The sequence below is a fragment of the Agelaius tricolor genome, unplaced genomic scaffold (genome assembly GCF_023055355.1).
Source record: "Agelaius tricolor isolate 1412-34295 unplaced genomic scaffold, bAgeTri1.0.p SCAF_10, whole genome shotgun sequence".
NCBI classification, from domain to species: Eukaryota; Metazoa; Chordata; class Aves; order Passeriformes; family Icteridae; genus Agelaius; species Agelaius tricolor.
In genome coordinates, this window is record NW_027269270.1 from 19,714,535 (window position 1) to 19,742,388 (window position 27,854).

General features: G+C 38.3%; 1 protein-coding gene across 3 annotated transcripts in view; it reads left to right on the plus strand.

The window, feature by feature from the left end:
* The window catches only part of RBMS1 (RNA binding motif single stranded interacting protein 1), a 143,229-nt gene that overhangs the window by 70,707 nt on the left and 44,668 nt on the right, over nt 1-27,854 (plus strand). For all 3 annotated transcript variants that reach the window (XM_071435057.1, XM_071435058.1, XM_071435060.1), the window contains exon 2: nt 6,991-7,166. In XM_071435057.1, coding sequence (XP_071291158.1) covers nt 6,991-7,166 — 176 coding nt within the window. The remainder of the gene's footprint in view (nt 1-6,990; nt 7,167-27,854) is intronic.

A 27,854-nucleotide genomic window follows, 5' to 3' on the forward strand; every position in this document is an offset into this window, starting at 1 on the left:
AGAGGGAAGACAGATGCTGTGATTCAGGATGAGCAGGTGGAAGGGGAAAGGGAGGGTTCATGACATCTGGAAAGGAACAGGATGTGGCCCAGTTCAGCACTCCCCTTGTTCTCCTTTGGGATAGCTTTTGTGCTGTAGTGTGGCTAGGTTTGTGTATTCTGCACTTTTTATTTGTCTCTGAACTAGGGGAATCAGTTAGTGGAGCACCAAAAAATCCTTGCCAAGGGATAGAGTCAAAGGAGTGAGTGAGTTCCTGGGAACTTTGAAGTTTTTTCATTTATCTCTGGGACTCTAAAAGAGCTCCCTGAACCAGGAGGAGTTTCTTGTGCTCATTGCTTGCTTTATTGTTACCATCTTGCCTGCCAACTCCAAGAAAGCTTTTTTCTTGAGTAATAACAATAAAAAATTCTCCACACCCTATTCTTGGAGAAAAGAGGTCTGTTCAAAGCATCTCTGTGAGTTTTGTCATAAACTTCAGTGTGGCCAGGACTATGCTCACACTTCCTCAAGTGTCTCCATAGAAAAGATATAGATAGATTTTTGAGCTTGCTTTCATTGCTAGCAGAAGATTGCTGTTGCATTAAGCTTTAAATGTGTAATTTAAATAATACTGGTTCCATTTCCTGTCAAAATATGAAAATGTGACATTTTATAAGAAGCTGGAATGATTTACTTCAATACTTTCTGGTTTCAGTAATTGTTGCTTTCTGGTGAGAACAGGTTCAGTCCTGCTATGTTGCCATAAAATCTGAGGAAAGGAAGCAAAACAGCTCAGTGGGGAATGAGCTTGGGTTGTAATCAGGTGAGTCTTGAAGTGAAATTGTTAGGAGGATCTGAGTCATGACTGGGGGTTTGTGCTAGACTTTGTCTTGTTTCATTGCTGATAGAGCCACTCTTCATGAAGGCATTTTAAAAAGGAAGCTGTGAGAAGTACCTACTCATTCATGCTTTTCTGTATTTCGAGGAAGGGCTTCTTCAGATGACTCAAAAAAATGTACTAACTGCTTCCCTGGATTTTGCCAGAGACATTTTTCTTACTGGCAAATTGGTTCAAATTAGTTGAAGTACAACAAAGAAGAAAGAGTGTTAACTAAAAACAAATATCAGAGTGAAAATAACTTTTTTTTGTATTATTAACTTCACAGATGCATGATGATATCCACCTATGGTTTTGTTTCCTTTTAGTATGAAAAAGACTTATCTGTATTTAGAAAAACAGTTTTCATAGGACTTGGCTGTAAAATACAGGCAAGAAAAAAGGTATAACCCTATATTTTTTTATCTTGTAAAGCTCCTGTTAAAACTTATCTATTAAGGCAAGGGGGCTTCCCTGTTCAGTAGATATGGTTTTTTTCCTTGATTACTTAATTTTCATTCTCTTTATTGCAGTCTATCATTGCTGTGATCCCAGCTGTAGTATTCTGGGCATAGTACTTTCATACCAAGATATGGAACATTTAGAGTGGGGTTTCTGGGAGAAACACAGGGCTGGATCTCCAGGTGCTCCTGGTTTGCCTGTGATTTGTAACAGGCAGAGTCTTTGCCCAATGCCAGCATCCACCCTCAGGGTCCCACATCTTCTCAGTAGCTGTTTCTGCTCCATGTGGCTGAACCACTAACACCTTAAGAAAGATGGAATAGCCTTGCATCCTCAGTATGCAGACAGCTCTGATCACAAAACACAATATCCATAGTTTCTGCCTTGTGGAGTTCACCAGTCCTTTCTGGAATGGTTCTGTTGACTCTTACAGTGTCACTATGAGATCATGTTTTTCACCCGTGCAAGGAGAAGTTATGGGCAGTGGTTTAAAGGAGAAAAAGGGAGCAGGTATCAAGGTTTTCCTGCCTGAGGAGATTTTCAACAGAAGTGTGGAGCTTCTGAGATACTCTTTATACTGGTGTCATGCTGAAAATGCTTCGATTTGGTTGTTGAATCTTCCTGTGACAAGTGCTTACAGACTAAAGAAGAGCAATTGGAGAAGCTACCCTAAGGCAGGAGATGTGAGTAAAGCAGCAGCAAAGCTTTCAGTTTCTACTGGTTGACTCATGTCCACTGAGAATTGAACTTGGAAAGGTCTCCAGAAATTCAGTTTTACTTGCTGTAATGTTTCAGACATGATGAGGAAAAACATGAAGCAGAATAGTGCAGGACACTCAAAATGGCATCTCCGCTGCAGCTGTCACTTCGCTGGCTTAGAATAAGTGATCAAGGTTGAATGTTACCTTATTTAAAGAAGGGTAATAAAGCAACTGTCTTCATCCATGAGCACTCATTTCTGTTAAACACTTGGAGTTCTTCTTTCTTCTAGGGACATGATTTAATTCCAAATGAGATCCTATTTCCTAAGCTGTGCACAAAGTGTTGTAGTGTCTTGCTTCACTAGGTATGGCATCTTCTATTCTACTGAGCCCATGCTTTCATTGTACATGTAAAGCTCTCTCTAACCTAAAGTGTTAGGTAGATTAATAAATAAACAAGCAAGACCCAATTTAACAAAAAATAAATCCAGATTTAATACTTTTCCTCACTGTTACACACATCCACAGAGAATGCATGATAATTTTTATATCAGTGCCAGTTACTGAAGGTACTGCTTTCAAAATCAGGGAGGTTAGGCAAAGTCAGGCTGGGTAAGCAGGTGCTTGTAGCTTAGTCACCTGAGCAAGGCTAAGGAAACACTGCTGATGAGATTTTGATGCTATGAGATGATCCAAGTAGCAATTCTGGCTAAATCTGATAGTTAATGTAGGCTGCAATTTATGGTTTGAATTTAGAGTAGATGTGTGAGAACTTTGTTGTTAAAAGTCATGGTACTTTTCCCATTAGGAACTTTGGCTGAGTGATTAAACTCATAATTAAATGCTAGCATGTTATATAACTTTATATGCATATTTTATTGCACAAAGAGACTTAAATAGAATGCTACTGTAGTGATCATACTCTGTTTTGGGATAATGACTTGCAGTCATTGTCCAAGTTGTCTTCTGCTCATTGAAGTTCTGTTGGAATTCTGTAGTCTGAAGGCAGCAGGGGTCAATATCTCCCAACCCCCAGGTCAAGGAATTTCTTTGGGTTATTCCATTTTGGTTTGTTGTCTTTATTTTTTTTAATCTGTTGACAGCAAAGAGATTCTTCTGTTCTTAGGGAGACAATATCCTGCTCTGACTTATTTGCAGTCCTTAAGCATAGAATGTTTTATAAGAAAGACAGAATGGCTCATATAAAATGAGTATATTCTCCAGCTGGTGTTCAGTACTTGCAGTTATTCCCATTTGGGGTTTATATTGAGAATGAAACACAGGCAAGCAATTCACCTTGTTTTAAGGCACTTCATGGGGACTGTTCAGTCACTGAGCTTTTAGTTTTCCTAATAAGTACCTGTGGTTTTCCCATTGCTGTGGTGGGGCTGTGGAGGGCTGGAGGGAAGGTCTCACAGAGCAGGCTCCTCACAGCTGGCTCCAGAATGGGCTGGAGAGATCATAGAGCAGATGGGCTGATTATTCTGTCACTGGCCTTTTTTGCTTAGATGTTTGTTGAAGATGACAGGAAGGAAACTGCTGTGTAAAAAGAACGATCGCTAATTACCTCTTGGAGTGAAAACTGAGGAGGAAATGGCAAACCAGTGTGACAATGGTATTTCTTGTGAACAGGAATATTGCCACAAGAAATAATGTTCTGTTGCCTATATTTATTCCTCCTGTCCTTGAGTTCTATGTTTTAATTTAAGATGCAATGATTATGAAGAAAAATTAATAAATATATTTTTATGGATGTTGCAATATTGCAGATTATTGTGAGGTCCATATAATGAAAACTTAAGAACAGCTTTTGATATGAATTTTTAGCAAAAACTACAGTTTGTAAACCAAAACTTTTCAAATTTTATTTCAGGTTTTAGACAGAGCACTCAGTTAAGGTTTGTGAAAGTTGTTTCTAAACAAACAACCCCAAACCTTGGCCAGGTCTCCACTGCAGAATGTCTTGCCAGCAAAGCACTGTGTATCAGCCAGGGGTGTGGAAAAAAGTCATACATCGCCGCTGACATCAATATGTTGGCGAAAGCCCAGGTGTGGATGCAGCTGTGCAGGCAGAAGAGAGCTTTTATCGGCTTGGCTGATGTTGTTTGGGGAGGTGATGCAACTCGGCCAGCAGACAAACTCTGCTCCTGGCCCGCGCTGGCAGCGTAGGAGGCTCCGCCAGCGCAGTCACGGCATCGCGGCTGCGCTGCCAACCAACCCTTTGCAGCAAGAGAACTGGAAAAAAAGGCCCCTTTGAACAACAGAGGGACCGCTATAATTTAGTTTTTACAAGTTGTCGTCGATGAAGAACAGAGTGGAAAAAATGATTCAGATTTTAAAATTAAAGTTTTAATGTAAAAAACGTGTTTTAGTTGTATGGCTTTAAGATGTCACTGTCCCTTTAATGGCTGGCTGTCGTTAGGTTGCAGGCTTTGAGAGCTGCAGGACACTCAGCACATGGGTTTTGTAAAGCCTTTAAGGCTTGTGAAGGTATGAGTCTCTCTGGAAGCACTGAAAAACCTTCTGTCTGTAAACTTAGGAAGACAACTATAGTCCCATTTACATTCCCATCATGTTTGAATGTGACCACTGGCACTAGAACATCTTCATGTTTAAATAGAAGTTTAAATTTCTCAGAATGGAGTGTTTATGTTTTACAGACAGACAGAATTAGGATTCCTGCTCTCTCTACACACAGACACACATTTTCCTCTCCTGCCTTTGGCCAGCTGGTGACAAGATTTTACAAAACTCCAGTTCTTCATAACATAGAAAAACAAAGATTTTAAGGGAAAACACTAAGAAATAAAAGCAAAACCAAACCAAAGATACTGAAAAACTTAATAGAGGCTCTTAGCCTTTCATTGTAATTTAGAAATAAACCAGTTTAGATGAAGACAGGTATTTGTATGTTGAGTTTTCTGGCAGTTGTGCGTGCGCATTTTGAAACCGTAAACAGAGCAGTTTTGCATTTGATCACTGTTTGCATTTTGAGAACTTCACTGAAGGCTTTTTGAAGAGAATTTCACTGTGCCAGACTCAGTTTCTTCTGTTGTGAAAATGTTTTGAAACTAGTTGCTCTGTCATTCCGCATTGCTTGTAACCCTAAAAATAATTGCCTGGCGTTACTGGAAGAAGAGCGGTCTGACAGGCTGACTTGTGCTACTATTGTTAAAATCCGTCAGTGTTTCCATTGCAAACTTGGAAGGGAGCATTTAATCTTTTTCCCTGGAAGAAATTCTAGATCAGTGCTTCAATTCCAAATATAAATATTTTGGAAGAGATTTGATGTTTCTAAAAATCTTTATTAAAAACAACAAAAATCTCTAACCCTATGGCAATGAAATATTGATACTTAGTTTTGAAATGCTGAATGATCAGGAATGTATTTCATTCTTTTGTAATTTTCAGTTCAATTAAATTGGGCAGCAACAATGTTACTACTTATCAATGTTGATTTTATAGCAAGTTTTGCAGTTGGCTGTTCCAGGCCATTATAGCTGCATAATAAACTTTGCAACATGCCAAATTGGAAGATTTCAAAACCTTCCTAGGGAAACACAAAAAAGAAACACATAATTACCATAAAGTATCTGATATAAGGCGTGCCTTTGTACTTTTCTCCCACTCACACTTCCATTCCAATTTCTTGAGGTTATCTCCAAAATAGTTTCACTTTTCTTGTGTGTAGTTTCATGAGTGCTCTAAACAGAGGTAAACTCTAATCCTTTCCTCTCTGCTTTCACATTCCTGCTCCCTGCCTTGTGACAGCCAAAGCTTTTGCGTAGTGCAAAGCCCACATGTGGTGTACCAGATCAGGGAAGATCATTTTTGGGTTCAATTTGTGGCCATACAACTGTTTGTACTAATCCAAGGGAGAGGGTGGCACTAGGGTGGGAACAAGTGAGTCTACATTGACATCTCACTTTATATTCCAATTTATTTTTTCCCCCTCCTGTGCCTTTCCTCTGTATTCATGGGGCAGCTCTTTGCTATGAGTTTGTGGTGGAACCTCAGGCTTTTGCAGGAAAGGAGCCACATGCAGCCACTTTGTCAGTGAAAACCATGGAGTCACAAGATGTTTACAGGCAACTTCAGTTCTCTAGTATTTTTTTTTAAGTATTCCTCTCTTACAACACCACAGACAGGTTCATAGTACTTTTTGTACAGTGCCCTGCTGTACTTCTCTTAATGCAAATGATTTCTCTACTGTAGATTTCCTCTAGGATGTTTTTATGTTCCATTGGGGTCTGATTGCATGGGCAATAGGGTTAGATACCTTGAGGAGTAGGTAGAAGTGCTTCTGTGCTTTTCTCCTTTTGAAACTTGGATTTTTTGCCATTATATAGAGCCTTTTTCTTGATAATTGTGAAGTAATCCACAAATATGGAGACAGACAGCAGTATGAAAGTTCTCCCAAGGCACACCATTCATTTAAAGTATTTTCCTTAAGCTACCTATAGTCCTTGTCTATCTGTAAAAAAATAATAGCAGTATTATATGATGTACTAAAAGCCAGAAGAGATAGAAATGAGGCTTCTAATTATTTTTGTATTTTTTGATAGTTTAAGGAAAGTGCATGGTCTTTGTGTCTGCCACAATTTGACATGTGAAACAGTCATAGTGATACAAACTTTGTACGTGCTGGAACCTAGAGGAACAATAGTTGCTATTTCATTTTCACATGAGATGAAACAATGAAGAGTGATAAAATCCTTTGAGTAATATTCAGTGGAGGTTATATATAATTTGACCCTGTGTCATGCATCAAGTGGTGGTTGGAGATATTAGGATGTGCCTGTGAATCCTGTCCCACGTGTGGTGTGAAAGCAGTTGTATTTAAAATCCGTGGGTAATTACGAACAGGTTGAACACAGTGCTCCACAAGGTAAGCAGGCTGCTGTAGATGAGCTGATGTGCATGCTGTGATTGCTACCTGTACTTCACTCTAACCTGCTTTTTCCTTTGCAGCAGTCCATTGTACCAGCCCATCCAATGGCTCCTCCTAGTCCCAGCACCACCAGCAGTAATAACAACAGTAGTAGCAGCAGCAACTCAGGATGGGATCAATTAAGTAAAACTAACCTTTACATCAGAGCACTGCCTCCAAACACCACTGATCAGGACCTGGTAAAACTATGCCAACCGTAAGTACAACGTTTAAATGTAAATTATAATGTTGTACCTTAGAAGCTTGTAGTAGGTACCCAAGATGAGTATTTGGATTATGAGGGAAGAAAACCAGATACATAAACAAACAGCTGTGATATGGTGGCATGTTTCAACTTTGTTGGCAATCAGAAGTAAAAGATTGTTTGATGCTTTGGAGAAGCACAGAAAGTGAGAATACAGTGGTGAACTAAAGCAACCCGCTGCTTTTGTAAAAGCTGTGATTACCCATTGTGCTGTTGAAATCACAGATAAAATTAATACCTAAATGTGAAACTTGCTATTGAGAACCTGCATAGAGGGTCTCCTCTGTTCACTGCTAAGATAATCTGTTGATACAAACTTGAGTAATTGTTCTGAATCACTGTAAACTACAATGTGCATTTGAAGGCTTATCCTAGTTTGAGACTAATTAATGGCTGTACTTTGCTGCACAGTTATTTTTAAGATTAGAAATAGGTGGTCCATGTAAGAATCCTGTCTAGTGGCTGAAGTTCTGGGTAGACTTGGTTTAGCAGAGGGCTTTTAGGCAACGTTGTTAACTTAAAATTTTTTTTGCTTAAGAGAGTTATTTGTTCTATTTTTGAATTTTTACAACAGCACATGCCTCTTACTTTCAAATATGGGTTCTGTGTCAAAAGACTGTACAGTTGGGTTGTTTATACACTGTTTAAAATCACCTGCCTTAAATGTTTTACTGGATTTTTAAAATGTCTTAGTACTTCTGAAATTCATAGTGCACTGTCTGGATTATTTTGAAATCAAAAGTACTCAGATAAATTTTCAATACTACATGTAGGAAAGCATCCAAATCTGTCTATTTTGAATGAAGAATTATTAAGATTTGAATTTAATGCTACTGCTGCAATTTAAAAAATAATTTTATGTTCTATTTAGCAGATAAGTAAATAGGAGTATACAAAAATAAAGCACAACACCAGTAATAAAAATTGATAGCAAAACCTGTAAAATTTGGATCCGAGCTTATGTGAAGTACCTTTGGTTTTGTATATTGGAAAAAAATCTGATACCTAATTTATAGAGATGTTTTCTTTTTTAATTTAAAAAAAAATGGACTTTCAGGGTAGTAGTCACATAGAAGGCATCTTAGTATTATAATAAAAACAGCTTGCTCTCAGATCTTTAAAGAAAAAAAATTCTATTTTCTTATTTCTTCAATAGCAAATGAAATCCTTGTGTTTTGCAGAGAAGAGAATAGATAATCAATCTTTGAAAAGGCTTGTTGATAAATTAAGCATTTTTACAGCTCCCTATGTGACAATGACCTCTTGTAACTTGGATTTTAGTTGCAAATGCATGTTTTTCAGAAGTGGATTTTTCCTTCCCGTTTTTGTCTTTTGAACTGATGAAGAAACCTTGGCCTGTGCACTCATGTTATGTTAGGACAGAGCTGTGAGGCTATTTTGCACTGGAACCACCCCAGTAGCTACTATTTGTGCAGTGGTTACTATAGCTCCTTAATCTCTTTCTGAAGACATTTTGGTTTGCACAGTCTCAGATGTCATTGATGCATGAACAGCCTAGAAAAAATATTTTTAATAATTTGCTGTAACTGGTCCTCTTCCTCTTAAATAACCAAAGATTATGATTTTGTAGTTGGAATAGTATGAATTGTATAAATAAAGAATAGGCAAAAACTTCAGCCATGAACTTGTTAAATCAATTCTGATGTGAATTTACAGATGTGGAAGGTTATGACATTTATTCCTGTGAGATATTTCCCTCCTAAGGATTTTACCTAAGAGGAAAGGAGATTTTCTCCATTCTCCATTTCTGCTGAGGAAGCAAGTGAGATGTCCAGAAACTTTAGGTAGGACAACATAATCCCTGAGCAACTAACTGGATTTGGCAGTAAGATAGAAATGGCAGCTCTCTTCCTCTTCACCAAAGCTCAGTAATCCACTTCTGTAGACTATAGGAAGTTTCAGATGCAAAACTTTTCCTTCTTGTAAATCTGCCTAAGCTTCTAGGGTGTAAAGGGCAAGATATTCTTCAAAGTGAACCTGTCATGTTCATTGTTTAAGCTGATATAATACAAAATAAATGGAGAATAGAATCTTGGACACACAGAAGTCAATGAAGAGAGTGTTGTTTACTCCAGGTGTCTGAAATATATTTTTGTCTCTTTCTAAATTCCTAAGATTTTACTGAGAGGCTTTAAGAGTAATTTTAGCTCCTTTTTTCCATATAGAGTGGGTCTTGGTATCCCTCTGGGTCTTGGTTTCCTAAGAGGGTGTCCACTGCAGTGCTTGGTGCTAAGAATAGGTAGAAAGGTTGCTCTGCATTTTGTAGAAATGATCTTGCTAGTTGGCAATAAGCAGCTTTTGGTGGATGTACATAAAAATGTCACTGGCTTGTTTTGTGTCTTTTGGCTGATGTCAGACAAGACAGAGAAACACCTGTGGGTTGAGGAAATAATGGTTGAAGAACATCAATGTCACTGCAAGTACCAGAAACATCCCATCTGCAGAGATCTTTCCTTCTGATTGTCATGGACTTGTATCATATATGCTGTACTGAAAAGTTATTTTCAATGATGGTTATGGTAGAGAAAGATTGCTTTTGACAGAATCCCTCAGAATACAAGCTCAAATAATCTACAGAATTCTTGTGTGGGGGATTGTTATACTGTGAGTTTTATTTGATTTAGTCAGGATTTACATTGTTCTTCTCACGACAGCAGTGCTAATTTTGGCCATGTTTTTACTTCATTTTATTCTTTTTGGTGAATCACTAGAAAAACCCCTTATCAATTATGGAAGTGTTGGGCTTGCTCTCCAGTTGTAGCACAGCTGTGCAGTATTTATGAACACAGTGAACAAACGTTCACCAGCTTTGTGGAAAAGTATTTTCCTGGCAAGAGCACAATTTGCCAGTATACATGTCCACAAATCTGTCTCCACCTTCAACTGATTGGTCATTTCTGGTTTTCTATCAGGAGAAGCTCTTTTCCTCTTTTCCTGGTTGAAAAGAGCACATTGTGTTTTTGTCGTGAGGGCTTGGGAGCACGGCTGTTTTTCAGAGCGTATTTCTGGCTTTTGTGTGGGAACTGAAGCTGCCATATTTCTGAATAGTTCATTCAAACTTGAGCCTGCTACTCCAGTTCTGCATTGAGAAACCAAATTTCTTCATATCAGTTGTGCCAGAGGCAGAAGTGTGGGGAGGACTAAAGTAGGTATTGTTTGTCACAAGGATGTCATAACAGTCAGCTCAGAACCAGAGGAGTGTCAGGGGGACATGATGTGAGTCAGCCCTGGCCATAAGAGCTTCCCATCAGGGATGTGGGAGTAGGCAAAGCAATCCATGCAGTGGCCCACAGGTCCTGTCTTTTCTGTGGGAGGCTGGACAGGAGCAATCAGCTAAATAGGACAGGAGCAGAGGACAGGAGCCAGTGAGGTTTGGGAAAGTCTGCAGGAAGCTGCCTGACTCTGCTGTGTGGTTTCTTTTCACAACCATAGAGTGCCATTGCATGGGACCTGCTGCACTGAGCAAGCCTCTGCCATGAAGAGCTGGTTTGACAGGGTTGCTGAAGCAGTGTTTACTTCAGCCATGCCTAATTGCACTCCCTTCTCCTGGTGTGGATATCAGTACTTGATATGCTTTCTTCAGCTCAGATGGGTTTTGAATATATTATTTAGGCTTTAACTATACTTTCTTATTAGCGACTCTTAATCATTTCTTTTAACTTAATGAATATCTGGATCTGAAGATACAAGATTAAATCCATTCCAGTTATTCACTGAAATTGTTGAGCCTGCTTATCTGATTAGGGACTTACGTGATTGGATTTTAGCAAATTCAGCCAGGAGTTTGTAACTTGCTTTGACATGTTTTCTAGGTGCTTTCCAGACTCTCACTAAGCTCTGTGCTTTGCTGAGGATGACCTTTATGCTGAAGCCACATGGTTCCAAAGCCCTGTACTTTCCACTGTCTAGCTTATGATTTACTTGCTGGCCTGCAGCAGCATTGTGTCTGTGTAATGCTGTTTCTTCAAAAACCTCCTTTTGTGAAGTGTACATCATTAAATGAGAATGATGCAGCAGACCCTTCATCCTCCTGACAATCCCCAGTCCCTGGGTGAGATTTCAAGCTTTGAGGCTTAACCCAAGTCTCCTCTGTTCAGTTCAGCATAAATCATTTGGTCAGCCTACCCTTTGGTATTTTCCCTTCCAAGCTGTTTTCTCACACTCTGCTGCTTGCATCAAGCTGTTTGTAGTCTATATGATATTTTTGAAATCACTTTTTCCTCTGGACAGTTTCACTTAGTTGGCCTTCCCCCTTAAGTTATCACTGTAGGGTCATAATGTGGGTTTTTAATGGGATTATATTCAGGAAAACAGCCGCTTTAAGATAACAAAATATAGAATTACCACAGCAGGCCATTGTTCTCTGCCAGGATGGTCTGCACACAGAAATAGAACCTTGCAGTGGCTGCCTTTGCATATGTGCATTCTGAAATCACCTGTCTTGCTGAGAGTAATTTAAGGGTTTCCTTGCTAAATACTCAGCATCATGAACACAGGCATAGCTAAAACACCTGGCAGGCTATTGGTTTTGTTGAAGCATATGACCCAGATGTGATATACAGCTTTGTTTCCAAAACATACTTAGTTATATACTCCAATGTTTCCCTGTTTTGAGGCAAGATAACTTGAAAGTTGTTTCAATTCCCTGTTCTTAATACAGGACGTATTTTCATTGTCATGTGACATTCATTAACATATTAATGTTTCTATGTTCTTTGCTGTGTAATTGTGACCTCTCCCATGGTGCCATTTCTCATCTCCTTCAAACATACTTAGGACTGAAAAGAGGTGAACTGGAGCTCAGACATTTTCTGTAGCAGGGAGCTGGCACCACTGTGGTCACTTAAGATCAAGAAATTTGTTAATTTTACTCAGCATATCTCATTAGAAACAAAACAAAAAAAAAAGGCTGGACTTTAGAAAATAGTCTGAACATCTCTTGCATTTAACTCCTTGGGAGGGTGATCTGGGCAGGTCATTTCTGCTTAGAAATAGTTATAGCACATGAACACAACCCCTAAGTGGCTAAGTGGAAGTGGAATGAAAGTTTTCAAAGCCAACTTCTCCAATTCTCTTTAAAGTATTTTTTCTTTATTCCTTTTTCCTTTTTTCTCCATTTTTCTTGCATTTTTCTTTCATGGTTTGCTGGCTGCAGTGAGGTATTGCATTAATAATTATGTGGAATATGATTTCATGTCATATAATTAAATGTGATACATCAGTGTCTCTGAAACTGTTCCCTTTGAGAACAGTATTAATACTGATTATTTTGTAGCAGGAGCCTATCTATTGTTCTACCTTTTACGGTAGAAAGAAGCCCTCTGCAAATTTCTTTTTTTCAGAGTTATGTGCACATTTTTAAAAACAGTATGATTGCATACACATCTGAATAAATAACACCAGGTTTACAAAATAATATTTGGTTCTAGGAGGAGAGAGATTCCTTAGTGATTGAGCAGTATGTGATTTGTACTGTTCAGCTTGTTTGTATAATACCAGCATCACGTTTTACCTTTATTCCCTGTTCAAGGAATGTGGCATGGTTTGGGGTTTGTGTTAGCTGCAGTAGGTTTTCCTTAACTGCACTTTTCACTCAGTTTTGCCCTTCAGAGCAAACGTACCCCCAAGGATGGTGAAGGTGTGCTCCCTGGATGCATTCATTGGTTGTGCCAATGCTGTTGCCTGTGCAGTGGTATGGAACACAGTAGAGAAACACCCACAGGAACCCTGGGACCAGATTTAGCTAATCTCCACTGTGTTCTGCCCAGCTGATGCACCCAGTTTCTCAACCAGACAGACTGTCAGAGGAGGAGTGGCCTGCCACTGTGGTGTGTAAACTGGCTCTGCTGGTTTCTATCTGAGCTGGTGAGGTTCCTGGGAGGTTCCTGTCAAAAATATGTATCCCATTTCTACAGCTGAAGAGAAATAGAATTTGTTATTGTATGTTCCTTTTGCCAGATGCACCGGAGAGATGTAGGCCTGATATGGAGGCTGAAATGCTCCTTTTTGCCAGGGCTTGACTGCCACACGTAGTGAGGCATTTGCTTGGTATGCCATGGGAACTGTGATTGGCCAGAAGATGTGATGTTTGGTTTAAATGTTCCCTTTTTATTGTTTAGCAACACATCTCAGCAGTCATGTCATGAAGTGTCTAGCCTGGCATGATGTGAAGGAAGACTCTCTATCTTCCCCTCAATATTTGGACTTTAATTAGCTAGAAATAAAATTCAGACAGCTTTACATTCATGATCAAATGAAATCTACACTGTAATTCTCTCTGAGAAGTTCCAGGGTGCTTTTTTACAGTAATGCTTTCATGTTGAATGTTACTAGGGACCCATAGATATTTTCAGGGAAATTGCAGTTGAGAGAAAAGTTGTCCTATCCTCCAGATGCAGATAGTCTCTTGACATGCCTCAAATTTAAAACAAATATAGTTTTAATTTTCTCTTTCCATTTTTTTATTAAGCAAAGATTGTGGTTTTTCTAAGTCAGTATTTCGCTTAGCCTAACTTAAAAGCAGTTCCCCTGAGCACATTGTTTAAAAAACAAGTAATCCAAATAGAGAACTGCGAAGGAACTCTGTGTTTGCCTGTGCTCGCAGATGTGGAGATCCAGTGATTGCAAAACTCCCTGTCCCCTGGGAGATGAGAGTTTTGTTGCAGTGTGGGGCCAGAGGAATGGTGATCCCATGGAATTTCCTTGAGGAAGTGGGGGCGAGGGAGGAGAAGAGAGTGGAAGGAATGTTTCAGCCGCAGCTGCTTGTAAAAGGAGCACTAGGAAAACAGATTTGGTAAAAGTTACCACCATTTAAGATCTCTTCTTGGAAAACAAAAAGCTGATTTGGTAGTGCAGGGCTGGGTATTTGCTGTGCAGAGATGCAACCGCAGAGCTGCAGGAAAGAAATGTCCAGTGGCAGCTGTTGGAATGTCTTTGATCAGGGTCCCAGTCCCCAGCTCCACAATGGCTGAGACCTGATGCAGATGGGAAGTGATAGCAGCAGTTATTCACTGGCATAACCAGTAATCCAAGAACATTTTGAAGGGGATAGTTTAATTCCAGTGGACTACTAAAAATGTTAACAAGTACAAATCAGGCTTTTTGGTGGGTTCCATGATGCCAAAAACTGCCCCTTCTGTTAGAGACCTCTTAGGCAGGCATCTCAGTCAGAAACCAGTCCAGAATTGACTCAGCTTAGAGCCCAAGCTGGTTTTGGCCTCAGTGTGCTTACATCAAGCTTGTCCTTTTCTTCAGGAAACCATTCAGAGTAGAAATCAGGATCAGTATTTGCAAGCAGGTTCTTATATCCAATGTCCAATACCCCATTATCACAAAACTTGTAGAAATCTTGTGAAGTCTTGACTTGGTTTGCTAAAGGTTCATTCTGCTTAGCTCTGATTTCTCTAATGCTAAAACTCCTTGAAATTAAAAAATGAGACATCTGATGTTGACATGTTATAAGGCCACTCTTTTTTTAATAAACTTTTAACCTTTTTTTACCCACATTATTGCTGAGCTACATTTTGGGTTGACAAACAACAGCCTTTAACACTTTGCAACCCACATAATAAATACTCATATTTACCTGCAGAATGAAAGCAGTAGCAAATATTGGTAAACTAGTTGAATATAATTAATTAATTTAATTCAGATCTTGCTACCTCCAATGAAATGTGTAACTGAGGAAATAGAGAAAACAGTGTTTATCTTTAAAAAACCTCCACAGAATATTAAGACTTGATCCTCAATTTTTTCCCCCAACTCCTAAAATTTTACCCTGTTTTGACATTCAGAAAATATTAGCTGCCTCAGTTCAATTTGAGCAGTTGCCTTACTCAAGGCTCAGACAAACTCTGTAGAAAATTAAATCATTAAAGGGTTACTGAGAGAAGAATTAGCATGTTATCATTAAAAGTGTCTGATCTTTGTAGATAGATGTGCTGTACCTTGGAAAAAAAGTCAAGTTTTAATTTGAATCTTGATATTGTTATGATACATGGACACAGAGGAAAAAAACCACAAGTGAAAACTCAAAAAGAAAATACTTCAATCTGGGGTCTGTTTTGACACAGTTACTAGTACAAATATTCTACTTGAAATAACCTGTGTGAGTTGAGTTAATCATTTACAGAATCAATTGCAGTGGAAGAAATATGTTCTGATTTGTACTCCTGTCCTGCACCTTACATTTCCATTTCTTCTCTTACTTATTTTACCAAAAGAGAAAAATTACCCACCAAAATCTGTGTAACTTCACTTTTAGTTATAAATAATTACCTTTAATTAACTGATTGTTTTGGACATCTTAACTGAAATATGTTAGCCTAAAATGTGTGTTGTTCTTAAATGCTTTTTTCCATATTCTGTGCAGTTGTGTAATTTTATATCTTTAGAAGACAGAGTCTGAGTCAGTATTTTTTCCTAGGAAAACATTGTGGCTTAGGTTTTACACATTATTAATATTTCTAATCCTAGTGCTGCTTTTTGGCTTACGTGTAGTCACTAATAAGCTTTCACAAGTCTTCTCAAAGTATCAACAATTATTCTGTTGCATTAGTAAGGACTTTAATGTCTGAGTGCATGCAATACTGAAATAAGTGTTATGTTAATAAAAGATCTAAAATGGTAAGAAAAGAGCTTCATACAGGGTAGTACAGATACATGAGAAACCTCAAATCTTTTATTTTCAAACTCTTAATGTCAGAAATAAATCTAAAGACTTAAAAAAGATCCAAACTACTTACTTCTGGTTTCAAGGACTTTGCTGAAAGGGTAACTGAAGAGGTTTTGGGGTGTGGAGACAAGCACAGTTTTATAGTTCAGTATATAATTTCATTTAGTGTATATATCAAAGCCCAAAGAGACTGCTGTGCTCACAAACAGAAATGCTTCCCCATGCCCCAGGGATGATGGCAAGCTTGACTGAAGCTGTCTGTGTGCAGTGTGCTCCCAGAGGCCTGATCTTGGAAAGCCCAGAGCACCCAGGACCCACTGCTCCTGCTGCCAGCAAGGGTTGGAAATCACTCCCTGCTCCAGAGTGTGCAGGGAGGATTCGTCTGGTGGTGAGGGCTGAGCTTTGTGGTGCTGAGTGCCAGATGAACTCCACCATGTCTGGTTCTTTTGGCACTGCACTGTGGTTTCTTTTTCTTTTCAACCTGTAGCTGTGCAGTACCCCAGGCAGAAATCTCCCCTGTGTTAAGCCTGAATGCCTTGGCTGAGTTCTGGAGAAGGTATTTGGCAGAGAGAAGAGAGACTCTCCCTTCAAGGCCTGCGGGTATCAGCATGGTGGGGTATCCAGCCGAGCTGAAGTAGCAGTGTGCATTTCCTTTCCTCATCACTGTTTGTGCTACTCTTGATCTGGAAAGGTCTCTTTGTAAATCATTTGCCTTTCCTCCCCTCCTTCCCAGAGATCCTGTATTTAAACTCTTACATTTCCTATACTTGAAGCTACATGTTTTTTATTGTATGGAAGGCTTTGTCTTAAGTTTTATTGCTAAGGCTTATTTGTTGCCAAAAGTCTGTGTGCTACATTTTGAAGATCTCAAATAATGAGAGGGAAAGTCTTGCTCTCCGTTCCTTTTTCTCTGTGGCAGCTTACAGGGCTTCCACATTTCAGAACAGAGGTACAGTACTAGCAGTGAAAGCCTGTTGTGCCAGGACTGCTGCTGAAAAGTCCATCATACAAAGGCCTCAGCGTGAATGTACTTCTAAAATGTAAATTAGGATCAATTCTTTTTGAACATCTTCCAAATATTCAGAGTTATGACATTAAAAAAATACACAAGAACATGTCCCAATCCTCTATTCTTCTCAAATGAATTGCATATTACTTTGTTCCATGGGAAATTCTGAAGATTTTTTCCTCCCATTTTATTTATCTCTTAAATAATTATATATTTGTTAATTCTCTTTGAAGTCTAGGATACTTACTCTGAATTATGCAGTTTCACAAATGCCATTAAATATTTTTAAAAGAGTGGCCCTTCCTGGAAGAGGGGACAGCTCTGACTGCCACTGGTAACTGTTTCCCATCTAACACTTGAACTGAGATCGAGGTGATAATCTGAGGAGCAGAGGCTCACTGGTCTGGATGTAGCTGAAAGGTGAGCAGAAGAAAAACTTGACTTTTAAAGGTAACTTGTTACTGAATGGTATCCTAGCAGTGGATATAGGTTTTGGGAACATTGTTCATTTCTTTATCTCATGGGATTTTAAAAAAATATAGTTTAATTAGAAACAGAGCAGATCTAAATATATAGCTGCAAAGACAGATGCTCAATTCTTTAGAATGTTATAATGATATACTAATAGAAACTCCACTGAAAAGGGCATCCACTGCTATTTATATCACTACAACAAAATCAGTTAATTTTTTGCCATGAAAAAGGGGAAATTAATTTGTTTCTCCCTATGAAGATTTTCAAGTCCTTGTGATAGAAAATATCTGAATGCCTTTAGGGCATCTTTGATTTGCTCATCATTTTCTGGTAGTTACTGTGCCTTGTTTTGTCCTTTCCGTAAGTGAGAGATGGGAAGGCAGCTTAAAGTGCAGAGGAAAGAGTAAATTTTCAGAATTGTGTGTTGTAGTCAGGAGGGAGTTCTGAGGACAACGCTTTCTTCTGCTCACTAGTGTTTTTTCCAAACTTTTGCTTTTTTCAAGGGGAGAGAATTTACAAGAAATTTAATTTCCCCTCAAGAATTTTGCTAGATTTGTATTTGGATCTGGGTCACTGGTGTTCTGCCTTCTTTGTGACTCAATACTTCTGTTCATGCTTGTGCCAAAGAGATTTGACAGCTCTTGAGTTCAACTTCTTCAGTGATGGAGGAAATGTGAGGCTGTTTCTCTCAAGCTGCTTTCCCCTAGTGGTAGAGGTCAGCATTTGGCTATGACAGTTCTCCTTTATTTTTTTGGCAGGCAGTTCTCTGACATTCCTGTTACTGAGATCATCCTCACTGGGCTTTCAGAAGAACATCTGACTGGGGTTCAAATTCTTCACCTTCTGCTGTTCTGATCATATAGTATGTTCTAGGAGAGGTTTTGCTCCTTGCCATTAATAATTAATTTGTTTCTAGATACCTTTTGTTAACACTAAGATCTGTTAATTTGTGGTTTCTCCCTTTCATTGTGATTTGGTTCCATGTTAAGGGTGGGGATTCTTTTAATCCCAAAGATAATTTAAGGGAATAAAAGTACCATTAAATTACTGCAGTCTGAGTCATACTTGGTCTGTGAGTTTATTTCCCTGGCCTTCCCACACAGCGTTTCCGATATGCAGTGAGCTGAGGGTGTGCAGGAAAGACTTTAGAGTGACCTAGATACTATTTAACTCTTTACTAGGGGGTGGCTCTCTGACACTGGGTATAGCCTTTGCCTCTTTCCAGTCTCAGTCCTTTCCTATGTGATAATTGTATCCATTCTATTTCCTTGCCTCTTAGTGGGTTTTATATAAAGTATTTTAAAGTTTCTACTTGAATTGCTTTAAGCATCTTGTTTAATTAAATTGATTGGAAAAATTAGAAAACTATTTTAAAACCTGAAGTGCAGGCATGGAGATTCATCCTCAGGAGTTACAGCTTCTTTCCTGTAGTACTTTATCACTTCTAAGAGAAAAGCTTGTTCTGCTGCCCTCTTGCAGGCAAAGAAATAGTCATCTCAGGCTCTCTGAAACAAAAAGGTCTGTAAAGCCCAGAAACACTGTGATCATGTCATACAAGCTTCCTTGCTGGCATGTAATGCTGAGTATGTTCAAGAAAGGTGGTGATAATGGATTGACTTTACTGACTTTGGGCTTGCCTGTCAACTTTGCAGTCATGCAGGGTTTGATTGATTTTTCTTGACTCTGTGTAAGAATGTGGTTTTTTGACTAATGCCTTCTGTGGCTGCTGATGTTCTGGGTTTGTGAAACTCCCCCAGATGCTCCTTTTAAGAAACTTTTGACTGTATATCTTATTCTGCTTCATGTAGTTTCCATCCAGGTTTGCAGTTGACACAGCAAACTGGAAGATCTTAATTTTCTCTGAGCCCAGCTGACTCCCCCCTTTGCACAAATACTTTTGGGTTGGGTTTTCCCTGCTAGGCCAGGATTAACCTCTATCATCTGTGTTCTTCACTGTGAAGCCCAGTGATCCGACTGCTTCCTTGGGCACGCTGCCAAAAGTGCAGTCTGGGACACTGGGCTTACCCTTCCATGATGGTATTTACATGGTCATTTTGCAAAAGTCACTGGAGATGAGGGGCTGGGGATCACATGTGGTTCAGGGCTCTGTGTGTCCTGCAGGGCAGTCTGGGGGTGCCCAGGGCGTGGGCCTGCAGCCCTGGCTGCTGCTCAGGGCCCAGTGGGCTGATGGTGCAGTGCTTCCAGAGGGCTTCCATTGTCCTGGGCTGCTGCAGTGATGGGATCTGAACAGATTAATGATGTTTTAAAGAAAAGGGTACATTTAAGCTACCAAAAGCAGATTTCTATGTAAGTATCTATTACATACTCTTTGCAAAACTGCAGAAATCAAACTCTGCCTCCTGCTTTCCTCAGTCAATATTCAAAAGATCATCTAAGCAGTGTGAAACTGAGGAAGTGTCACTGAATATGACCCTGACGCATCAGCTACAGAGGTTGCACTTTAGATTTTGTGTTACAGCTTGTGATTGCTCATCTATCTAAAATTTGGCAACAGATGGATAGTATTTTTTTAATGCATAACACTCCTCTATCCCTGTCTCAGCACTTAATACTACTGCAGGCATCTTTTCAACAGAGCCGTGCAGTTACAATCAATAATATGTGAGCTGATGTTTCTGCTCAATAACATACAGCCACTTAAATGCCCTTCTGAAGTATATTGACCCCTGGAGAGAACTACTTTAGTACAACCATCTTCCCTATTGAAATGGAGTTATTTGCTATTCAGCACAGCTGGGACTTGAGACTGCAGAAGCAGATTCAAATAGAGATAAAGTCTACATGCCATGCTATTAAGGGGACAAGGCATCTGGAAGGCTTAGCAGTGATTTTGAGTAATTTGTCCGTTTAGCTCTGTTCTAATAAGATTGACATTAAGTTACCAGAAATTAAAGGAGTTTGTACTTTATTTATTGTAGTGTCTTCATTACAAGGTGCTAATCCCAGTATAGAATAGCTATTGAAGGCAGGATGTAACTATGAGTATTTCATAGAAGAACCACTTTAAAATGCAGTTCAGAGAAACTGGAAGTTATTTGAACATATAGAGACTTTCCCTCTCCAGCCTTCCAGACAGAAGAGAGGCAGCCAACACTTTCTGAGATGGGATGTTAAATTAGTGCAAGCTAGAGGTAAGGACAAACAGTTATCTTTATGTGTAGTGTACTTTAATCCAGCAGACTAAGTGTTGGAAATCCTCTTGTCTTTTCAGTTGTCTTAATGTTACAAAGCCAGAGGGCAAAACATACAAAATACCTTGATGTAGTTAAAAAAATACCTTGATGTAGTTAAAAAAAGTTATCAATGCTAGGCATTATACTAGCAACAAAACATCTTCAGTGCAAGAAAAAACATTATGTATGCATGTACATATAGATATATGTACTTTTTATATATGTAATTTTCACAAAATGTGAAACAGTTTTTTGTAGTTCGGAGTTGGCAGATGGATCAGGGCTTGGGAAATGGGGTGTGGTTGGAAGTGCCCTTTTATGGCAGTCCTCAATCTCATGGTTTTCTAGACTGATGGCTTCCTTGAGGCACTGTCTGTTTAAACTGAATGTATAAGACTTGGTTAGCAACCTTCACCAGAAATGAAATTGATATGCAAGAATAAATTAAAGAGTAATCTTCTGCAAGTATGTAGGCTTGTGGTATTAATAGGTGTCTGCCTATCTATCCGGAGAGGAGGTAATCTCACACTAGCTAAGCCTGTAGCCAAATGATAAAATCATTTTGATTTACACTGTTCTGACTAAGCAAGAGAAAAAAGTATTGGGAAGTGTAGATAAATGATTTTATTTTCCCTTTGCCTTTTCCTTAATTCCCTCCCACAAGAAAAAGAAATATGCTTAGGAATAGCCAAAATAATGGACAATGCATCATGTGCTGACAATGACTGAATTTGGCTTCCTTGCATGGAGGAGGAGGAATTCAAAAATAAAATGTCTTCAGGTAGAGAGGCTCATTTATGCTCCCAAGCTGATCTCTACTGTTTAACAGAGGGAAGAGGAAAGAGTTATGAATAACAAGAACTGCTCTCTTATGTCTTCATGCTTTTATTCTTTCAAGCTGTTAGTGTAGGCTCTGCAAAATCAGTGAGGCTGAAATTTGCCAAGATTTATGGTTGAGCATGGAAGTAGTGCTGTACTTTCAGATTAAAACAGCAAGCAGTGGTAAATCAATACATGCACATCTGCAGACCTGCCATGAGCTTGGCTTATAACTACATATTAATATTCATCTGGGTTAATTTCTCATCCTCCCAAATCATTGTCCTGAGTAGTGATCATTTCTCAGTATAAAGAAAAGGATGAAAAAAATCACTAGACTGTAGAAACAACATTTCAGCTTTGTAATTTGAACCTTTTTGTTACTTTCTTGCTATGCTTGCAAATGAATTATTATTAAAAAAAAAAAAAAACCTGTATCTTTTGTGCCCATGTGAAACCCTATGCTTTCATGTCTTTTGTATTCTTTCTGGGAGCCACAGAAACTATGATAATTTATTTGCAAATAATATTGTTTCAAGCTTTCAGTTGGGTGAAAAATGCAGATTTTTTTTTTTCAGTACATAATTTGTGTCCATTCTGTAGCACTAGGGTAAGAAAACAACAGGGTTGAGACCATTTGCTCTCTTAAAAGAACATGGTTTTGTTCTTCCATCTTGTAACAGCAGGAAATTGTAACCTCTTCCCATATACTGGAATAGCCTTGTCAGTAGTTGCACATCAAATTGCTGCAGAAAATGTAGATGATCCTGTGTTTTCTTAAGTAAGAGTGATGGTAGTACTAAAAAGTGAATTAGCCAAGAATTCCAAGTATCTTTTAATTGAATAATTTTTTTTTTCTTTTTGTAAAGTCAGGGTTCTCCAGAACTGCTGAACTGGATGCTGGACAGTAGAGATTAGGAAGTGCAGCCTGCTTTGTGAGGCAGACACTGAGAAGCAGACTCCTTGATTTTTCTGATGTTGTAGCATTTACTGGCAACTTCTTGTTTGAATCATCTTAATGCATTTTAGTTGATTTATTATAATTTATGATAATTCTGAGATTTATTGTTTGACTATCTGAATAACTGCAAACTGTTTTCATGCAAAGGATCCTCAGTTCTCTCTTTTATGGTGAAACTTTCTGTAATGCTTTCAGTGGAAGAGCATTTCACATAAATTACAATATTCTATATTAGAAGCAGAATAGTAGCAAATTAGTTTCTAAACCATTCTATCTGATTTGCACACATGTCTGCATATTTAAAAATTTTTCTGTAAGGAACAATACCACATAATTTATAAGGAAAACCAGAGTGGTCTTTCGCTCTCATTGGTTAACAAACTCAATAGATCTTTGGCAGGAAACAGCACTTTTAATGTCAACCAGCAATTGTGTCCCTGCAAACAGATGTTTGAAAACCATAACTCTGCACAGTTTACACATTTAAAAATACTTCATATGTGTGTTTTTAAACGGGTAAATTGAAAAATCTTCTATAAGTGTAGGCAAAAATTAGTTAGGAAAAATCACTTCAGTTTTGCTGTGCTATTGATTTCATAAACTGTGAAGATTATGATAAACAATTTCCTTTTCTGAAAGAATAGACATTTGTTTTAATGCATTACTTTGATTTTTATTTTCTTTTTCTTCCATTTACGAGTAAGCAAGCTATGATTACTTAGACAATACTTGCACTTCAAAGTGTGTCAAAGAGGCAAATCTGTTTGTGTTTCTGTTAAGTTATTTATCCTGCTTAACCTATAAACTGTAAAGTAACAAGGCTACTGAATTGACAGATAGCCTAGCAGATGGTTCAGAGATTATGCAAAATCACCTCAGCTTGTCAGAAGTCAGGTTGGGTTACTGCAGGGGCAGAGGCAGCAAGAAGGACAGAACAGGATCATTTTTCACAATTTGTTGCTTGAAATTCCGTTTTTCTTCACAGCATGTGACGTCCTGTGTCTACCGTTAAAGTAGCTATGCAATCAACAAATTTAGGACCAGCATGTTTGTATTCTGGCTTTTATAAGAGTCATTAGGTTGATGAGAATCTTTAGGAGTCTGTGAAATATGAAAGCTGATCTCCAGTGCAGAGCAAGAGGTCAACTCTGCCACTTTAGCTGCTATTGCCCTCTCCTTTTTCAGCGTCTGGAGCCGTTGTCTCTCCCTACCATAACACTGAGCAGCATTCTCTTGTTAGCCTATGGAAGATTAAATGGAAATTAGGTGCCATATGTTTAGTAGTAAAAATCATGTTGCAGCTGAGCAAGGATAGGCCAAAACTGAGGGCTTTGACAAAAATCTCTCCCTGAAGAGAGGGTGATTATTAATCATAGCTCTGCCAAGTATCTGAATTCACATCCTCAGTGGAGCGGCTGGGGCTGCAGACACTGATAAACTTGTCAGAGCCTAGAAAAGAATTTGCAGGTTCATCCTTCAGAATTTGCCTTTTTCTTTCTTTTAAAGTTAAAAAAAAAAAAAAAAAAAAAAAAAGCCCCCAAAACCCTAATGTAAATTGATTGTGTTTTTTCTCAGAGTAGCATTTTTCTTTATGCCTGACAGGGCATAATATGAGAGCCTTCCCCTCCAACTCCAAAAGCTTTTTGCTGGGAGTGGGTGTGCATATGTGTGTGTGCATACTTAACGGATTATTTTTAATTTTTTTTCCCCCCATGACTGTGTCATCATATTACTGAAGTATAACTTTTTTTAAGTACTGCTTTTTCACATATTGCAACATTCTTAACCTTATAAAGTAAAATTAAATAAACATGCCCTTACATATTTGTTGGTTTAAAATTGACAGAGTACACACCTCTGCAAGCAGCTGTTGAAAGTCTGTTCATTAAGAAACTAAAAAGCCACATTGGGAAAGCTGCTTTAGTGTCAGCTGTAATATTTCTGAAATGTTTAAAATGCCCAGAGATATTAAAATGCAAAGTCTTCCTCGGCTGTGCAGGATGATGTGCAGTGGGTCTTGCTTAAAGATGTTGTGCAGTGGTTCTTGCTTTTAAAATAATCAGTTTGTTGTACAACAAGGATCATATTAATTGAAAAACCTACATCCCAAAAATAGCTGTAGGATGCTAATGGGACTCCTTCCTGTTGAATTTCAGTCAGCTTCTAAGGAATGGATAGAGGTTATTCACATCTCTACAAAGCAAGAGCAGAAGGAAGCAAACATTTCCTGATTCTAAAAACATATCTTCCCTATCCCCACAGCTTATCTTTGTCTGAACCAGGAAATAACTACTCTTGGGAAAAACAAATTGGGTAGCTGAAAAATAATAATTTCCAAAATCTATTTTTGTGTGTCACTGTCCATTAAGATTTTGAATTCCTGATTATTTTTAGTTCTAAGAAGCATTTACATTTGTGTAGAGCCTGTACACTACAAGCCAAATACCTATTCATAAAATACTGCTTTTTATCTGTTGAAATTAACATTGTCCAAGAAACTCACAAGGCATTTGTTCACACTTTGCTAATTTGTGTTTGTCCATTGTGCAAAGCATCTGGTCCTGTGAGGACAGACAATGGTAAGAGATGAGAAAATATCTGGACTTGCATCTGGTTTTACTGCTTTTGATTACTTCTCAGGGAAATCTGGAATTGTGACCTAGTGAGACTGAAGAACAGATTATTTGTACCAAAATAAAAGTGGTTTGCACTGTGGAGGTGTTGGTAGTTACATTGGTAATGATGATGACATACACTGATTCTTATTAAAAACAGGAATTAAATTAAAAAGAAGAGTTAAAAACAGACATCTTGTGAAGAAAGCTTTGCTGATCTTAAGGAAGAGTTTACAGCAGTATATAAGAATATTGATTTGTCAGTAAAGGCAAAGTTCATAGGAGCCTAGGGTGTTTTGGCTTTTTTAGTTGGGGGATCTTTTTTCTGGTGGTTTTTTTTTTTTAGTACCCAGATCTCAAAAGTAATCTTTACATTAATAGACTAAATGTAATTTTTGTAATTTTGTAAAGACAAAACTGTAGTTGGCTTTTATAATAATAAATTCTCATTTATTTGGAGGTATTATTTATCTCCCAAATAAAATAATAACAAATGGGAATGAGAACTATTTGGATATATGGGTATTTTGAAAATACCATCTTTCTTCTGAAGTACAGAGAGTCAAAGGGACAATTATTAAGAAAGGAAGGAACTAGCTTCATATCAAAACCACATGATCATTTAACACCATGTCATCAAAAGAACACTTTAATTTAGGCACTCAAGTAAGTTCTGTTTTGCATACCAGAAAAATATGGTCTAATGTGGGAAACAAGGCACATCTGGTGGCATTGGTTAACCCAGTGGTTGAATATCTGAAACTAGGAAAGAAGACTACTAAATTGAATAAATTAGCCAAATCTAACAATTTTGAGACAGACCTCATACTAGAATAAAGCTAGAATATCCATACGCATTAACTTGGAAAGTAAAAATATGAAAGTATAACTGCAACTTTTCATGTAATGTTTTATTATGCATTTAAAATGATTGGTCCAGCTTTTGGTGGTAGATGCTTTATTATGTTCTGGTAGAAAACCTTTAGGCGCCTGATGGCCTTGAAGGCACTGAGTATTCCAAAGAGTTTCTCAAGGAACAGTGTGTCTTCCAACAACAGAAAACAAAATACGGACAAAATGTTCTCAGCAATGTTTCCTTCTGAGCGACAGCATAGATGTGGTGAAGAAGAATTTTAAAATGGAAACCATATGGTTTGATTCTGTTCTTAAAACTCAGTCTTCTGCTGGATTGAATAAATTTCTTTATCAAGTTTTTGTAAGAAACATTTACCCACAACTAAAGAGTGGGATCAGAGTTGTCTGTCACAAAGACTAGCAGTGTTGTGTTGACAACTATTTTCCAAAATTCCCCATACTGAAAAATTGAAAATTTGATACATAGAGAAACAAAAACTCCCTTTATTTGTCTAAGCTTAAAAGGGACCAAGAGCTTAAGATTCAGTACACCACTTTCCCAAAAGGCAGCAGAGAGGCAGAGGTATGGGAGCCAGATAAAACTTTTTATGCTTGGGTTTTGGATCCAGAAGAAAAGATTGATGGTGCTGATCGTGTTCCTTTGGCTGTGCTGTTGGCTTAGAAATGCCCTGAGCATGGCAAGACCAGTGAGGAACAGGAGCAAACTGTACCAAGTCAGCTCTTGCTGACAACTCCCTTGGCTCTTTTTCTCAGACCCAGGGAATTTTTTTTGCTCCTCCTGCACCAGGTGTTACAGAGGAACTGGGAACTCCAGCAGAGATTGGGCCTTCCCATGAGCTGTTAGGGTTTTTCCTTGTCATGTCTCAACTGAGATGAATGTAATGGCTTCCACCCACTCTACAAGCAGGATAGATGGTGGTATGGGTCTGGCTAGTAAGACTATCAGTTGCATATAAATCTTTTGAGTCACAGTGGTCAAAACAGAATACTCTGTGTTTGGGGAGGTGAGGATCTTAAAATTTGCACATCACTGATTTGCCGAAGTCCATGTTTGTTGTGTGCATTGATTTGAGGTCATACTGAAAGACAACATGATTTCATTTCAAACCAGAATTTGCTGCATTTAGAGTACATGCAAGGTACCCACTGGCCATGCTGTGTGGTGAATAAGGCCATCTTGAATAAGAAATATTTTTTTTTTGTTTTTGCTGTTGTCTCTTATATTTTTAAAGCTGATTTACAGACTAAGCAGGCCCATGCTTTTTCTTTTTAGCGTTACAATTAATGTATAGAAATTGCTTATGAAGTATTTGCTTTATGCATTTTCATCTAGTTACTTGCCCTAGTCAAAATTACAATTTATTTTGATGTGGGTATATTAGGCAGCTGCATTTTATTTTAGGATTAATTGGTCTGCTCTCCTATGTGACACCCCTTCCCAGATCTGCCTTTTTGTTGTGCTCTCTCCAGTCTATGAGTCACCTGGTGAGAATATTGGCCCCCTGTCAGAATATTTTATCTTCAGCCAGGTTCTCTTTTCTTTCACAATTCTACCTTAAAGTTAATTCATGTACTTGGAGCCACTTACAAGTTATGAAATCCGTGTCTGGTTTTACCACACAATTCTGGATCTTAAAACTAAGAGCATTCCATGAAGGGCAGTGATAAGATTCTAAGATGTAAAAATTAATCTATAACAAACACAGAAAATATGCAGCATTTCTGTATATTAGAGGAGTTTTGACAGCACTACAGTAATGCAAACTGTAACAGCAGGATCTCTAGGAATGTTCTTTTAAAGGTGGACTGGACTTAGACAAAGGGAGATCACTGTTCATCTTCAACACAAAGTTCTGGACAGTTCAGGATGGAGGACCTAAGCAGCATTTAAAGGCAAGGGCTTTCCATGGTAGCAGAGATCCTTCTGGCATATTTTAGTCCAAGTCAACATCTTGTGGTAGAGAAATCCTTCACAGCAAAAGCTGGAAGACAGGTTG